The sequence below is a fragment of the Mesoplodon densirostris genome, chromosome 14, assembly GCF_025265405.1.
Source record: "Mesoplodon densirostris isolate mMesDen1 chromosome 14, mMesDen1 primary haplotype, whole genome shotgun sequence".
NCBI lineage: Eukaryota > Metazoa > Chordata > Mammalia > Artiodactyla > Ziphiidae > Mesoplodon > Mesoplodon densirostris.
In genome coordinates this window covers 25,037,901-25,053,731 of record NC_082674.1, presented here as the reverse complement: position 1 = coordinate 25,053,731, position 15,831 = coordinate 25,037,901, and the positions used below count along the sequence as shown (strand labels likewise).

The window sequence follows — 15,831 nt, the reverse complement described above, 5'->3', positions numbered from 1 at the left end:
AGTCCAAGGCCTCTTCTCACTAGGGGCCATTTCAAGGCATTTTCCTCCTCTTTTATAATGGTTATTTAACACACAACAAATCACCCCCAAAGTTTAGTGGCTTAAAACAACAGGAATCATTGACTGTCCTTATGGTCTCCGTGAGGTAGGAATTCAGAGCATCTTGGCTGGGCGGTTCAGGCTTGGAGCTGCTAGAGCTGCCGTCATCTGAAGGCTTGACTAGAGCTGGTGGACTCACTTCCAGGGGAGCTCATTCCTGTGTCTGGCAAGTTGGTGCTGGCCGTGGGCAGGAGACCTCAGTTCCAACACACGTCAGCATCACTCCACAGGGCTGCTTGAGTGTCCTAGTGGCATGGCAACTGGCTTCCCTCCAAGTGGCCAAGGCAGTGGTGCTTTTATGATTTCGCCTTAGAAGTCCCACACTGTCACTTCCATCATATTCTATTAGTCCTATAAGCTAGCCCTGATTCAGTGAGGGACAGAACTATACTAAGACCAGTAGTTGAGAATCACTGGAAGCCATCTGGGAGGCTGGCTACCTCCCCTTTTAAAAGCATAAAAGGCTAAGTCATCAGCTGACCTAGGAATGCATTTCCTGAATTTCTTTCTCTCTTTCTCCATGAATGGGAATCTGATATACTTATCTCTTGTTCTAGGGACATGGAGATAGACAAGGATCCTTCCCTAGAGGAACTCGTAGTCAAGTGGGGGAGATAGTCCATCTTGAGAAGTGCCAGGAGAGAGATATGTACAAAATTATGGGAGCACAAAGCACAGGTCATTACCTATCTGGGGGAGTATGGAACGCCTTTGCAGACAAGAGATATTTGCTCTGGGTCTTGAAGGATGAGTAGGAGTTCATCAGATGGAGAAAAGAGAACGGACGCTGCTCCATGCAGAGGTAATAGAGCAGTGACAGAAAGTTATGGCAGCATATGACGTTGCAATTGTGGAAGGTCTTGAAGGCTGTGATAGGGAGTTTGGACTTTCTATATCAGGAGCCACTGAAGGCTTCAAGCCAGAGGAAGACCTGGGCAGAGCTTTGTGGTAGACTGGACATGACTGTCAGGGGCAGAGGGTGGAGGCAAGGTGACTGGTCAGGAGACTGCTGCAGGAATCCCCCAAGGAGTAAAGACTCTCTGAGCCGGGCCCATGGGGGACTAGAAAGGAGAGGTGGGTTCAGGGGATGGGGATTTATTAGTAGGTGGAGCTGACGTGATGCGGTGAGAAGTTGTCTCTGGTGGGGGAGCACAGGCAGGCCTGAAGGTCATGACCAGCCTTTCCACTGTCTCTTCCCCTGGGGCCTTCCTTTCCCAATTCTTAGCTCCTCGTGGCTGACCCATCCCAGTCTGTGCTCAGGTCCTGAGCACAACAGCCCTGCCTTGTCTGTGTAAGTCCTCTTATTCAGGGTTTGCTCTTGTAGGAAAAAGTGTTCAGAATTATTAGGCCAAAGGGACGTCATGCCCATTGGCCTAGGATTGAGGTTCTTAAGTGTTTCAGGCCACAGACTTCTTTGAGAATCTACTGAAAGCTATGAACCATCTTCCCCGGGAAGAGAATAAAAACACATTTGTGTATACAAGTTTGCAAACAATGTAAGAGGGCTCACAGTCCCCTTGAAGTCCATCCTTGGGTCTCTGGACCCCAAGTTAAAAGCCCCAAGAAAGCCCCAAGCCTAGGAAGAAATCAGAAAATGAGGAGAGGAAATGTTTGACTCACCAAACATCTGTTATTTACTTCCTCGTTTAATACCCCTGGAACAGCGAGAAACAGGAGGCAGCATTTACCCAGGATCGCCCCTGGTGGCCCCAGCCTCACTTGGTGGGTTTATTTCCATTATTATAGTAATTTTCGGGCTGCGGGCTATAATTTTCGCTTGCAGTGAGGTATTAAATTGATATTACCCCAGATGTAATTGTCATACAAAATGATCCTGGACATGGGGAAATGAATGCTTTTTCAAGATGGGTTTTTCCTGCGAATGCTGGGTTTTAGGGCTCTGCCTCTTTAAATATGCCAGATTTTGGTGTGTGTGGCTGGAAGTCAGGGGTCAGCATGGTGTGGTGGGCTGGAGCTGCTGGCCCAGAACACAATGAGGCCTTGGCAGGCTGGGATGGACGCAGACTGGACAGCAGAGCCCAAGGCTCGGGGAACTATGTGGCTACCAGGAACTATGTGCTGTAACCCAGGCACGCGGGAAATCCTGCATTTATGTTCTGTACATCAACTTAATTCGACTCCAAGCCCAAATTCCCCCGAGGTGGTGGGAGATTCAGCTCTAATCATTCTCGGAGCTTCCTGGGCTCCTCCATAGGGCCAGGTGGCCCTGGGGTCTTACACAGTGCTGTGCAGCTGGAGGGGACCCCACCAGACACCAGGCATCTGTCCACACCAGTGATGCCCTTGGTTCCAGCCCTTGAGATCTGCTTTGTCTCTAAAGGTCTTCTTGTCCCGCTGCCTTGCCTTCCCCAGATGCACCCTGCTGGGGTACTGCACGGACCTCCCTCCCACCAGCATCATCATCACCTTCCACAACGAGGCCCGCTCCACCCTGCTCAGAACCATCCGCAGGTAAGAGCCTTCCCGTCTGTCAGCCTTCCAGGCTGGCACTTGGTGAGGGCATGTCTGCCCGCGTGGGGAGGGGGACCAGTTCAAGTGTTTCTAAGTACCTGCCAGGCACTGTTCAGCACACTCCACATGCATCCGCTAGTAGTCACTCCTCACGCTCCTATGAGGGCGGCTATTATCCCATTATACAGGAGGAAGGATAGAGGCCTGAGGCATCGGGTTACTTACAGAAGGTCACTGGAAGTCATAGAGGACTTGGTCCCAGAGCACTTGCCCTTAACCACTGCGTAGACTGCCTCTAGAACATGAGTTCTCATTTTCACAGCTGATGAGGAAGCCGGGGCCCTGAGAGGCTGAGTACATCCTTCACCCCCAGCATCAGTCTGGGATTAGAACTCGGGTCTGCCAAGAGCATCCGAGAGAGACTCCTTGCCTTCCAGGCTGACCTCTTCTCCTCCTTGGAGGAGTCTTCTGATGCCACGCACCTCCATCCCCCTCAACACACGTGCGCGCACACACAGACACAGACACACACACACAGACACACAGACACACACACACACCATCAGGGCCTTCTTCTGGGCTGATCTCTGCACATCTCTACTCTAGCACTTAATGCATTTTTCCCAGATGTACTCCTCAATGAACTCCTGACGGGTAAGGCCTGTATCTTATTCATGTCCTACCTAACCTCCCTGTGGCATAATAATTAGTCCTACGGCATAGAGCTGCTTTGGTTAATTCAGGTAAAGGACTGAGACTGTGCTGGAACAGAGCAGCCATCCCTGTATCTGCACAGCTAGTGAGCTCTCAAAAGAAAAGAGGCTCTGGGGTACCTAAAAAGGCACCACACTTGGAGTCTGAAGACCTGGGTCAAGTCCCCACCCTACCACTTCCTTGCCTTGTGACCTTGGACAGGTCATTAGCCACATCTGTAAAGATGGTGATAGAGAAGTCTTTCACGTTTCAAGTTCTATCACGTTTCCCATAAGAAGACATTACCCTGGGACATTTGGGGGCCATTATAATGTAGGGACACCAGGTCCCCCATGCTTTCCTTACACTGTGTTTATGTTCTCAGGGGCACTTCAGCTGCTGCCCTCAGACTCATCCCTCTCAGCTCTAAGACATATTTCTCATTCTCTTCCTGCTGCTTCTCCATCTCTTTATAATAGTAATAATGGTACTTTATGATAATAATATTAACATATTAAATGTATGCTGAGCTTTATGGTCCACAGAACACTTTTTTTTTTTTTTTTGCTGTACGCGGGCCTCTCACTGTTGTGGCCTCTCCCTCTGTGGGGCACAGGCTCCGGACACGCAGGCTCAGTGGCCACGGCTCATGGGCCCAGCCGCTCCGCGGCATGTGGGATCTTCCCGGACCAGGGCACAAACCCGTGTCCCCTGCATTGGCAGGCGGACTCTCAACCACTGTGCCACCAGGGAAGCCCCACAGAACACATTTTATCTCTCACTTCAGTTGGAACCCCATCGAACCTTGTGAAGTCCAGGTGCACGTAGTGAACAGAGGCCAAGTCCACAGAGCTGGGAAGCACAGGAGCCAGGATTCGGGTTTCTGACTTCCTGGGTGGAAGTGGGGAGCAGTAGGGGTGCAGCCCCAGCGCCTCTGTCTGCCAGCCTGATGGAGGGCTTCCCCCGAGGCCCTGGTGCCCTGCACTCTGAAGGGGACTTGGGGCCCATCAACACCATGCTCTTCAGAAGGCCCCATGAAGTGCCAAACTGTACCCCAAATTCTGCTGGGCACTTTGCTGAGAGAGCTCAGCACCTCTTTCCTGCCTCTCAGGAACTTCAGAGTGAGCCAGGCCCCTGGCTCAGACCCAAGTGTGATACATGAAAACAGCAGAATTAGGGCCCGAGAGCCAGGTATGACCAGACGGGCATGAACATCATTAGCAGGCAGGGCGGAAGTGAATTTTAGGGGTGGAGGCAAGAAGATCACTTCTAGGAAATTCCGTGGCCAGGTGTCATTTGCCTTGGGAATCCGTACCTCCCTTTTACTCCCTATCCTGTTGCACAAATAAATCGCTAGCCACTGAGAGAGAATTGAATGAAGAGCACTTCCTATCTCACTTTTGTTGTTGATGAAAGGATCTTTTCTAAGGCGTCTTTTCATCTTTAACTTTCTAGAATTCTCATGGCTTTCCTCCAGGCTCTGGCAAGGGAAGGATGCTCGAGGACCTGGGAAGGACCGAGTTGCCCTCTCGCCCCTCCCTGCAGCGCCTGGCCAGGCCTTGGTCCCTCTGCCCATCCCTGCCCAAGCTCCTGCATGAGCAGGGGATGGGAGGTGGGGGAAGGCACACATGGGGGCACTCAGAGCCAGGCAGAGGCACGATGCAGTGGGTGATGGGGGGAGGGAGAGAGAGTCGCAGCCTTGACGAGTTAGGGGACTTTTCTCATGTAAGGACTGAGAAGAGCCCCGAAGAATGGCTTCTCTGGACTGGTGTTGCCACGAGACCCTGTGCATATGTGAGGCCCAGGGCCGCCCCCTTCTTTGGGAGCATCCTCCGGCCCCCTGCCTCCCAGGGGGGCTCTGGAGCATGCTGACTGGCCAGTTTATATCTTGAATCTCCTTGCTGTGGCTTTTGGTAATAACCTAGATTGAGAGGAGCAGTCTCTCAGATTCAGGTGGTTAAGAAATTGGACCCTGGGGCCAGATTTGCCCACTCTGCCCTTAGCAGCTGTGGGACCTCGGGCACCTCCTTCACCTCTCTGCCTCAGTTTCCTTTTCTGCCAAACAAGGAATACTGGTAATAACTGCCTCACATGATTGTGGAGAGGAGTGAACGACTTCAGGTAGGTAAAGGCCTTGGAATGGTGCCTGGCACAGAGTGAGCCTGGGTAGGTGACAGCAGGTGCCATGAAGCACCCCCAGCCCGGGTAGGCAGCAGGGTTCTGATGCTGCGGCTCTCAAGCTTGAGCAGGCATCAGAATCCCCTGGAGGGCTCGTTAAAACATGGTTTCTTGGGCCCCGTCCCAACTCAGTAGGTCTAGAGTGGAGCCCAAGACTTTGCATTTCTAACAGGTCCCCAGGTGATAGTGATGCTGCTGGTTCTGGGATCACACGTTGAGAACCAGCATCATCATTATTATCAATCCTCAGGTTCTGGAAGCAGCTGCTGGGCACCAGGCAGGGTGCTAAGCTCCTCTTCTGTGGCTGAGGCCGTTGTGCGGACAGTTCAGTACTTCCTGAAGCTCTCCGGTTAGTGAATAGCAGATACGCAGACACAGCACTCGAACCCAAGTCGGTCTGACTCCAGAACGACTAAACTCAACTGTCAACCGGCCCCAGGTCTTCATTCGACTGGTATTTATGGAACGTCTGATAAACGCTGCCTGCCTATGGCCCCGTGCAGTTCACAAAGCAATTTCAAATACATTTCCTCATTTCATACACACAATAGCCTGTGAAGTAGGTCAAGTATTAACATCACCTGCCTTTGCAAGGAAGATGTAATTACAGATGGAAATGAAGGCTGACACCTGCCCGGTGTCTTGCTCAGGATCGCATAGTAGTAGATGGTAGAGGCTGCCTGGCCTCCCACGCTTCTGTACCTGCCATCTCTCAGGGGGCTCCGGGGGGCCCCATGGTTAGGACGCAGTGGGCAGAAGGTATAGACGCTGCTGGCAGCCGCCCTCTGGCAGAGAGCGAGCTGTGGATAGGAGACTCAGTTCTAGGATAATTCCCAGGACGAGTGACGCCCCCGATGCGCCCATGAGGCGAGTGCTCACTCCCCTGCGAGGCTGTGAAAGGAAAGGGTGCAGAACAGTGCAGTGGGGGTGAAGCAAGGAAAAAGCCGGGCCCTGGAGGAAAGGGAGGGTCAGCTTGGCTGTGGAGGGACTGGTGAGCTGTCCTGGCAGAAAACTGGTGAGACCAAAGGAGGGAGATGGAAGCCACCAGGGTCCAGGGGATGAGGGTGGGGTGTGCAGAAGAGAAGACCCAGGGGGACCATCTGGGCCGAGCCAGGTCCCCTGGGCTGGACTTGACCTGTCTCCTTCTCCAGCCACCCCAGGCCCTCCCAGCCCCGAGTCACTTTTTCGGTGCCCCTACCATCACTCCAATTGCTCTGTTTAGAGGAGCAAAACCAGCCAGGTGTCACCAGGAAATGGTGTAATTAACACTTACCGCTGACGATTTCATTCTTTTTTTTTTTTCTTTTTTAAACCCTGGACATTTTTTATTCGCTAATCATCTCTCAGTTCAGCCAGCACAGAGCTGCATGCGATTTACCTTTTGATGTTCACAGAAGAGAACTCTTGAATTTCAAAGAGCCGGCAGGGATTTGGGGAGATCGCGTGCAGGAGCTACAGCCGTAATCAAGCCTCATTAGAGGGTATTCTTCCAGCAACTTTTCCCTCTCTCTCAGCCTCGCTCTCCCCATCCCTCTCTGATTAGAGGGCTGGTTGTTGGGTTTGGTGTGTTTCCTTTCGGATGATTGTGGCGAGGGTTCCCTCCCCTCCCTGTCCCCACCTCCCAACAGCGGGCTCAGGGCTTGGGGTCAGGGTTCCTCTCTCCCCCTCACACTAGTTGCCACGGCGAGAACTAAGGTTTTCATAAATAAAAAGCTCCAGGCGAAGTTCTCCTCCTGGAAAGTCTCTGCATCCTGCTTCGAAAGGACAGCTCACCAGAAACAGGACTTAGGTGCACACACGCCTCCGCCAGCGCCCATCTGAACCCCGTCCTCAGTACACGTAGGACACTGGGTGCCCCACGGAGGGTGGTGTGGCCCAGGAATGTTTCTGAGGAACCATGCAGTTTGGCGTGTTCAGGAGAAGCAGGATCCAGCCATCTCAGGCCTGAAACCCAGAATGAACACAGAAACCTAACCTTGCCCTGTGGGTACAGATCCACAGCACAGGAGAGGAAATGAGGTCAATTCAAAAATCACCACTGGGGCTTCCCTGGTGGCGCAGTGGTTGAGAGTCCGCCTGCCGATGCAGGAGACACGAGTTCGTGCCCCGATCTGGGAAGATCCCACATGCCGCGGAGCAGCTGGGCCCGTGAACCATGGCCGCTGAGCCTGCGTGTCCGGAGCCTGTGCTCTGCAACGGGAGAGGCCACAGCAGTGAGAGGCCCGCATACCACCAAAAAAAAAAAAAAAAAATCACCACTGATGCACAAAACAGTAATAATTACTATACTTTTTATCACTGTTGTCAGAAGACACTGTGCTAAATGTTTTAGAAACATTCTCCTTTAATTCTCCCAACAGCCCTGTGAATGATAGGTACTATTATTATCCCTGTTATACAGATGGGAATACTTTACTGCACAGAGCAGTAAAGTAACCTGCCCAAGATTACACAGCCTATAGTAAGTAGCTCCTAGACCACAAGCTTCTCACAGAGCTCACATCTCCTTTGATCCTCATCATATACCCAGCGCCCAGCACATAGTAGGTGTGCACTAAATGGAGTGAATGGTCACGGACCAAGGCACAGCTGGACTCTGGCGGTACAGACAGTAGCTTGACAAGGCCCCTGCCGCCGGGGACATGGCCATTTTGATGGGCCAACAAAACCAGCCCTTGAAGTCAGGCTGGCGTGAGAGCCGCAGGAAGCTTCAGATACAAACAGCTGAGGGACCCCAGAGGAGGAAACAGTTCATTCTCACTAAGTGGCTTGGAAAGACGCTAGAGAGGAAGTGACATTTGAATGGATCCTTGTGGCACAAGAGGGGCATTTCACGCTGTGGCAGCAGTAGGAGAATGGCCCCCGGTTGTGACAAGCAGGATGTCTCCAGATAAAGGCACTGGGCGTGAAGAGGCTGGAAAGAGGGATTCAGGTCAGGAAAAGCCTTGAAGAGCGTACTGAGGGTTTGGGGTGTAGATTGTGGGGAGCCTTTTGTCAACCTATGTACTTGCATTAGTGAGGAAAATCACACGATCAGAGATCAGATCTATGCTTCAGAAAGCTCACTCTGGAGGTCACGGGAGGATGACCTTACAGGTCAGGCTACTGAAAAAAAAAAACAGGCAAAAGCGGTTGGATCAGGTTGGAGGTATAAGAGGTGAAGGTGATTTGAGTGATATTTTTCAAGGAAAACCAGCACGTCTTGGTCACTGACGTGATGCAGGATTTCGGGGAGAGGGAGGGTCATTGAGGGTGGCACTGGATCTCTGGGTGCTAGGTGGGTGGTGGTAACATTCACTAAGACAGCAGAGTTGTATCCCAGTGGCTCACAGGTGAGCAGTGTGACTGGACAAAGCTCTTCGGTTGTTCTGAGTTTTATTCTTCAAATGCAATGGCGTCTATTTAAAGTTCAGGTTGATACGTGTATTTGCCACTGGAAGTCATAATGATCTTTCCTCTTTCAATCTCACAGCATATTAAACCGCACCCCCATGAGTCTCCTCCAGGAAATCATATTAGTCGATGACTTCAGCAATGACCGTAAGTACCATCGCTCTCCTGTGCTGTGGACACAAATGTCTGTTCCCAGCCCCTGTGTAACCAGCAGAGGTGAGCCCACTGCTTCCCTGGGGGTGGAAGAAGCCTGGGTTTGTAGTAGGTTGGAAGACATTGAGTGTCCATGCGGGGCTCAAGAAGTACATAAACCTTACATTTGAGAAACACTGTCTTGGGTTCTCTGCCATGAGTCTTTGAGGATCTAACCAGATCGATTCAGTAGATTCTTGATGGGGTTGGTGTGTGTATGCATGCGTGTCACTGTCCCCAACCTACATTCCTGGACTTAAAGAGACCCCAGGCCCTGAAGCAGGGCCCATGACTAGAGATTCCTCACTCATATACTCTGATAATCCACCAGCCTGAGCTGAGGCCACCTACCCTCTTCCTTTCATTCCCACTACAGGACTCATGGGGAGGGGGGTTCAGTTTTGGGGACATCCCATCACTTGGCCATGACACGGTGAGCAGCTGCCTTCCGACCTTCCAACCACTGGTCATTACCATCCCCTAGTCATCCTGTCCAAGAACCTGGGTCCCACCCAAATTCACAGTCCAAGTCCGCTTTCCCCGAGAAAAGCACGTGGGAGGTTTCAGACACCTGTGTGTTCAGTTTGACGACCAGGTACGATCATCGCAGAAGCACTGTTACACTTCAAGTATGGATAGCGCTGGCTCCTCTTCCGAGAGCTGTCATCCCAGCCCCGGTGCTGCTGCAGGCAGTCAGCCACATGCAGGCAGAACCACTTCTTCCCAGTGACAAACCAGGGGAAGCAGGTGATGGCCACTGGGGACAGCTCCGAGTCCCAGAAGAGTGGAGTCTCTCTCCACCAGCCCTGATGCCTGAAGCTGGGCGTCGGAGCCACTACCACACTCGGGTCTGCTGTAGGAAGGCTGGAAACCCACACCTCTGACACAGCCTCAGAACCTTGGAAGTCATGCACAAGTGGGTTGTGCACCAGATCCAGGCTAATCAGATCGGACTTGAGTTCTGAAACTCAGTGATCTGATCTCCCTTCCCTAGTGAGAAAGGGGTTGGAGCTGGGGAGACACTCGTCCTGCTGGGAGGTAGCTGGCACTGAGGCTGGAGACAGGAATGCTGCTGGATTCACTTAGAAGCAGAATAGCTTAGTGGTTAGAGCATGGCCTCTGGAGCCAACTGCCTGGCTTCAAATCGGAGATCTGTCACTGACTCACTTACTAGCTGTGTGCCTGGGGCAAATTATTGACCTCTATGCACATCAGTTTCCTTGCCTATAAAATGGGGATAACAATGAGATATATGGTTTATATAAGGATGAATGTGTTAACATATTTGAAGTGCTTAGAGCAGCACCTGGCTCCGAGGAAGCTCCTCTGAGTCTTTGTGGTCACTCTGTAGAGTCCAGACCCAAGCAGAGAGGCTGAGGTTGGCCAACCAGTGAAGCAAAATCAAAACTTATGATGTGGAGTTCAGAGCCAAGGAGTGCTGGGGCAGGCAGGCACGCCAGGGCGACCCACGGTGAATGCCTAGGAAGGGTCTCTTGCCTATCCCAGCACATTTCCCTGCATGGTGGAGAGCTGAACCAGCTCTGGGTGACGGGATACACCGGATGGATCCCCTAACAAATAGGGTCTCCTGTATTGAGTCCATGAACTGAAAGGAAACTCCAAAATTTGTCTCATCCATTCTCTGGCCTCCCAGTGGCTTTTTATCGGGCCCCACGTAAGTGAATAGGACTCTGATCATGCTTTGAATGATCTATAAAAAAAGCAGAAATGTCCCCAGGTGGCCATGCCAAGATTTCCCATCTGGCAGTGTTCCAGCAAGTACGCAGGTGCCACTGTGTGACTGACCTGCTCCAAAGTGGCCCCCTTGCGGCCACTTTGCACAGACTGGGCCACGTTGTATTTTGCTAGCTGCGGTCAGTCAGCCCCTTCCAAAGCCCACAAACACCCTGGCATCAAGACAGGGCACCGCGGTTGGGGGCGGGGACGGCAGGCAGGGCTGCCTCACCTGCTCTGCCGCTCACCGCCACCCCCAGGCGCTCAATCCACGTGACCTCTTGTCTTTGCAGCCGAGGACTGCAGACAGCTCATCAAGCTACCCAAGGTGAAATGCTTACGCAATAACGAGCGGCAAGGTGGGTCTGTGCTGCTGGGCGGGGCCGGGGTGGGGGTGGGGGTGGGATGCGTTTGGGCGTGTGTTCTGTGTGGTCCCAGACAATGGAGCGATGCTGGCGCCCACTCGGCCGATTGTCCCTCCTGCAGGTCTGGTGCGGTCCCGGATCCGGGGTGCTGATGTTGCCCAGGGCACCACCCTGACTTTTCTAGACAGCCACTGTGAGGTGAACAGGGACTGGCTCCAGCCCCTGCTGCACAGGGTCAAAGAGGTGAGCGACGTGGGTTCCGTGCCCCCCACTTCCGTAAGCTCAGGACTTCACGTATGTCCTCAATCCCTTGGGGGGTGGGTGGGACAGATTGCTGTCCCCATTTTATAGATGAAGAGAATGGGGGAGAGTGGCCTTCCCTGGGGTCACCCAGCAGGCAGCGGTGGAACAAAGCCCAGGACCTCTTCCTTGCATCACACTGTCACCCACAGCAGGCCTGCAGGTGGCGCTGCCGATGGCTGGTACATGACACACGCAGCTTCCTGGCCAAGAGAACTGCCCAGAGCGATTTCTCCCAGACGTTAGAAAGTTTCAGAAAGGGAGTGCTAATGAGTGTCATTTGTGAAAAGGAGACAGTGGAATTAACCAGGCCTCATAATGCAAATCCTGAGGCTTCTGACTTATCTCCAGCCATGTGTCACCCTCATCCAAAGGCCAAGTTGGGAGTGGGGGGGTGGATGCTAAGAGACCTGAATTCCTTGCCTCTGTCTGCCCTTAAATTACCCTAGAATTCTGTCTGCTTTCTCTCTCTGGGTCTCAGTTATTCCTCTTGAAATTAAAAAAAAAATTTTCCCATCATTATTTTATATTCCCCCAAATCCATCCACCCCTCCCCTGCCCTGATCTGCAGAAAGCACTGCATGCTTAGATGCCAGAGTCTGTGACTAGCGTTTATGCTGTTCATTTCCTCCCTGAGTTACTGTCTCCTGCAGCTGCTCTGTGAAGTGGGAAGCCGGGTATTTTTAACATACCCATTTCACAGGTGAGGATACAGCCTCCGGGAGAATCATATAATTTGGGCTGATATTTCCTAGCTGGTACCGAGAACACCAGGGGCCTCATTGCTGCCTCAACAGCATCTCCCCTGTGCTGTGGTTATTTCCTCCTCGCTCTTCAAGGTGGCTCCTTGACTCCTATCGCAAAATGACGGTTTTCAGAGGATGAAGGAATTGAGATGTGTGAACCGCTCAGAGTACTGAGAAATCCTTACCAACTTTGTTCATCCGTTGAGAGAACCTTGGTGGGTGTACAAAGTTCCCACACCTGGGCCTAGATGTTAAAACCCATCCCGTGACCGCTTTCTCTGAGATCGGGAGGGCTCGTATAAGTGTGTGACATAACCAGGTGAAGAGGTCTGGATGGAGACATAGTCGGTTACGAGCAGACCATTCTGTTGAGGGGCTTGGCCCGGCGCTGGAGGCCCTTCCACGTCCTCCCCTCCCTTTGTGCTCCATCTACAAACGCAGCAAGCCCCCCCAGTCTAACACTCTTACAAAGCTAAACTACTCCTCCCCCCTGCCGGTGCCCGACACGCCCACTGCTTCATCTCCCTCTAAGCCCTTCCTGTCCCTGGAAGCTCTTCCCCTCCTCTCCACAACCCCTTGCTCTCCAGGGCCTCACCCTTGTCTCCCCTCCTCCAGAAAGTCTTTCCCGACTGCGTGGCCAGCTGGGATCACTCCCAGCAAGAATTGCCCACTTAGCCCTACAATTTCCTTTTCTGGGTTTAGTTCTCTGTCTCCCTTAACAGATGACAAACCCAGGGTGGCACCAATCACCTCACTGTGGTCACAGAGTAAGGTGCTCAGTGTTTGGAAATGATAATAATACGAAACTAGATGCAACAGGAGGTGATAAGGTTGGAATAGGAGGAAAACGGGCTCGCTTCGTGCCTCTAAGTTAACTACCAGACATTTATCGAACACCTGTTTTGGGCAGAGTTTTGAAGGAGAGTTGGGATGGACCATGGAAAAGGAACCCACACCCTGCTTTCTTCCCCAACCCGGAAACTTTTTTTTTTTTTAACATCCTTATTGGAGTATAATTGCTTTACAATGGTGTGTTAGTTTCTGCTTTATAACAAAGTGAATCAGTTATACATATACATATATCCCCACATCTCTTCCCTCTTGTGTCTCCCTCCCTCCCACCCTCCCTATCCCACCCCTCTAGGTGGTCACAAAGCACAGAGCTGATCTCCCTGTGCTATGCGGCTGCTTCCCACTAGCTATCTCTTTTACATTTGGTAGTGTATATATGTCCATGCCACTCTCTCACTTCGTCCCACCTTACCCTTCCCCCTCCCCGTGTCCTCAAGTCCACTCTTAGTAAAGCCGGGAACTCTTCAAACTGTGTTGTTTAGGGTTTTCATGGAGGTTTCTTTACATAGGCATGGTTGATGAAATCGTTGGCCATTGGTGGTTGAGCTCAATCTCCAGCGTTTCTCCTCTCCTTGGAGGTGGGGGGCAAATGGGGAAGGGAATGTGAGGGGGTTGGGCGTGGGGCTGCAATTTCCAGCCCTTTAATCACGTGGTTGGTTCCTCTGAGAACCAGCCCCCCCTCCTCCAAGAGTCACCTCATTAGTATAAACTCGGATAGAGTGAAAAAGGCTTATTATGAGAACAAAAGATACTCCTGTCACCCCCAATCAGTCAGGAAATTCCAAAAGTTTTAGGAGGAACAAAGGCTAAATTCAGATTTCTTTTCATATCACAACGTCACAGTATATACCACAGTTTGTTTATCCCCTCACCCACTGATGGACGTTTGGGTTGTTTCTGCCTTTTTACCATCGTGAATAATGCTGCTGCAAACGTTTGTATACAGGTTTTCCTCTGAGTACCTGCTTTCAGTTCTTTGGGGTACATACCAAGGAGTGGAATTGCTGGGTTGTGTGGTAATTCGGTGTTTGACCTGTAAGGACCTCCAGGCTGATGTGTCCCTGCAGGATGCTTTCCTCGGGCAGCCTTAATGAACCTGGAGGCCCTTTCCTTCCCCGTGGCGCTGAGTCCATCTCTGAAGCCCTCTGAAAAAATGCTCTCTTGTGTATCCCTGCACAGCAATCCTTCTATAGGAGTCATGCGGCCCCAAGAGTGGGCTCAGCCCCCCAGGCCAAGCTCCCAGTCCCCACCACTCTCTGACCTAAAGCTTTCATGACAGAGGATTGCTCAGACAAACCCCAGACTGTGCTCCCACCCTCACCTGCAGAGGTTTTCACCAGACCCCGACTCTTGATGATGAGATGGTTCTGCTGAGACATCGCCTTCAGGATGGGGAGTGTGGGCGTGTGTCAGCCTCTGTTTCCACGTGTCTTCGTATGTGTCTCATCTCAGAGTAAAATGTGATTTGATCTTGTGAGTGGAAGTGGAAATTTTAAGCTGTAATTGGAGTTTGGGATTTCAAAAATAGAAAGAGATAAGGAAGAGGTTGGGCTTGAGCTGTCAGAAGCTGTCCTCAGCTGGTGTTTTCCACATGGAAAATCTCCTTGATTTCCCTTCCTTCCCTTCAATTACATGATGATACTTGAAACAAGCACCAAGTTGTTAGGTTTTTTTAAACAGAGGCTTCTTCCCTGCCACCCTTATCTACATATTCCTTTAGTAGGAAAAAAAGATTTTAAGAAATTTCAATCCCTGTAGCATTTGGCAAATTGATATAAATAATGGCTTACATATGCTTCAAAGCCCTTTCACATGCTTCCTTTCTTGTTCCTTCCAAAAGCCCTGTTAGGAAGGCAGGATAGTTTTGCAAATTATAATTTGCCTTTGCTTCATAGATGAAGAAGCAGAGTTGCTCAGAGTGTGCTGATTTGCTTAAGGTCAAACGTATTCTAGGGCTTCCCTGGTGGCGCAGTGGTTGAGAGTCCGCCTGCTGATGCAGGGGACACGGGTTCGTGCCCCGGTCCAGGAAGATCCCACATGCCACGGAGCGGCTGGGCCCGTGAGCCATGGCCGCTGAGCCTGCGCATCTGGAGCCTGTGCTCCGCAACGGGAGAGGCCACAACAGTGAGAGGCCTGTGTACTGCAAAAAAAAAAAAAAAAACAAAAACCATATTCTAGATGTCAGAACTGGAATGGGAGCCCAGGTCCCTGGCCCCCCTCCTGCTCCCCCATCCCTCCCTCCAGGCTAACAGAGACCCCACGTTGTACTCCTCTGCTGTCCTGTCCACCACCTTCCCTAGACAGCAAGGTCTTATTCATCTTTGTACCATCCACAGTCCCTAAACCATAGTAGGTGCTCAGTGATGCTGGTGGTTGCAATGAGTGAATGGTCTTCTCTAGAAGTCCTTTGGTTGCCCGTTTACAGTGTGGTTTTAGTTATATGAGATGGTGGAGAAAGAAGAGAGGTACGACTGGAGGGGTGATTGATGGCCATTGGTTCTCAGTGGGGCTTGGGCTTGGATTTGTGTCGGAGAGGGGGAGGGCGTGTTGTTCTGGATCTGCCGGGGATTTCACCAGCTGCCGTTTGAGCTTACCTGTGGACCTAGCCTTAAAGATAAAGCCACTGGAGCACACAGGTGGGGACCTGCAGTGGGTCTGGGCGTCTTTATGGAGAGTCCATCCATCCCTGAGCCTGTGTGAGGAGAGGCCATCTTGCTCAGCTGTAATTGATCCACCTGCTTTGCCTCTAGCCATTGACAGTGTCCTCAGAGAGAGTTCATAGCTGCCCTCTTTTAGCCAATGCCAGC

General features: G+C 51.7%; 1 protein-coding gene across 2 annotated transcripts in view; it reads left to right on the top strand.

Annotated features, from left to right (window-relative positions):
* The window catches only part of GALNT14 (polypeptide N-acetylgalactosaminyltransferase 14), a 211,821-nt gene that overhangs the window by 152,903 nt on the left and 43,087 nt on the right, over positions 1–15,831 (top strand). For both annotated transcript variants that reach the window (XM_060117198.1, XM_060117199.1), the window contains exons 3-6: positions 2,473–2,571; positions 8,915–8,982; positions 11,055–11,120; positions 11,248–11,369. In XM_060117198.1, the coding sequence (XP_059973181.1) occupies positions 2,473–2,571; positions 8,915–8,982; positions 11,055–11,120; positions 11,248–11,369 (355 nt within the window). The remainder of the gene's footprint in view (positions 1–2,472; positions 2,572–8,914; positions 8,983–11,054; positions 11,121–11,247; positions 11,370–15,831) is intronic.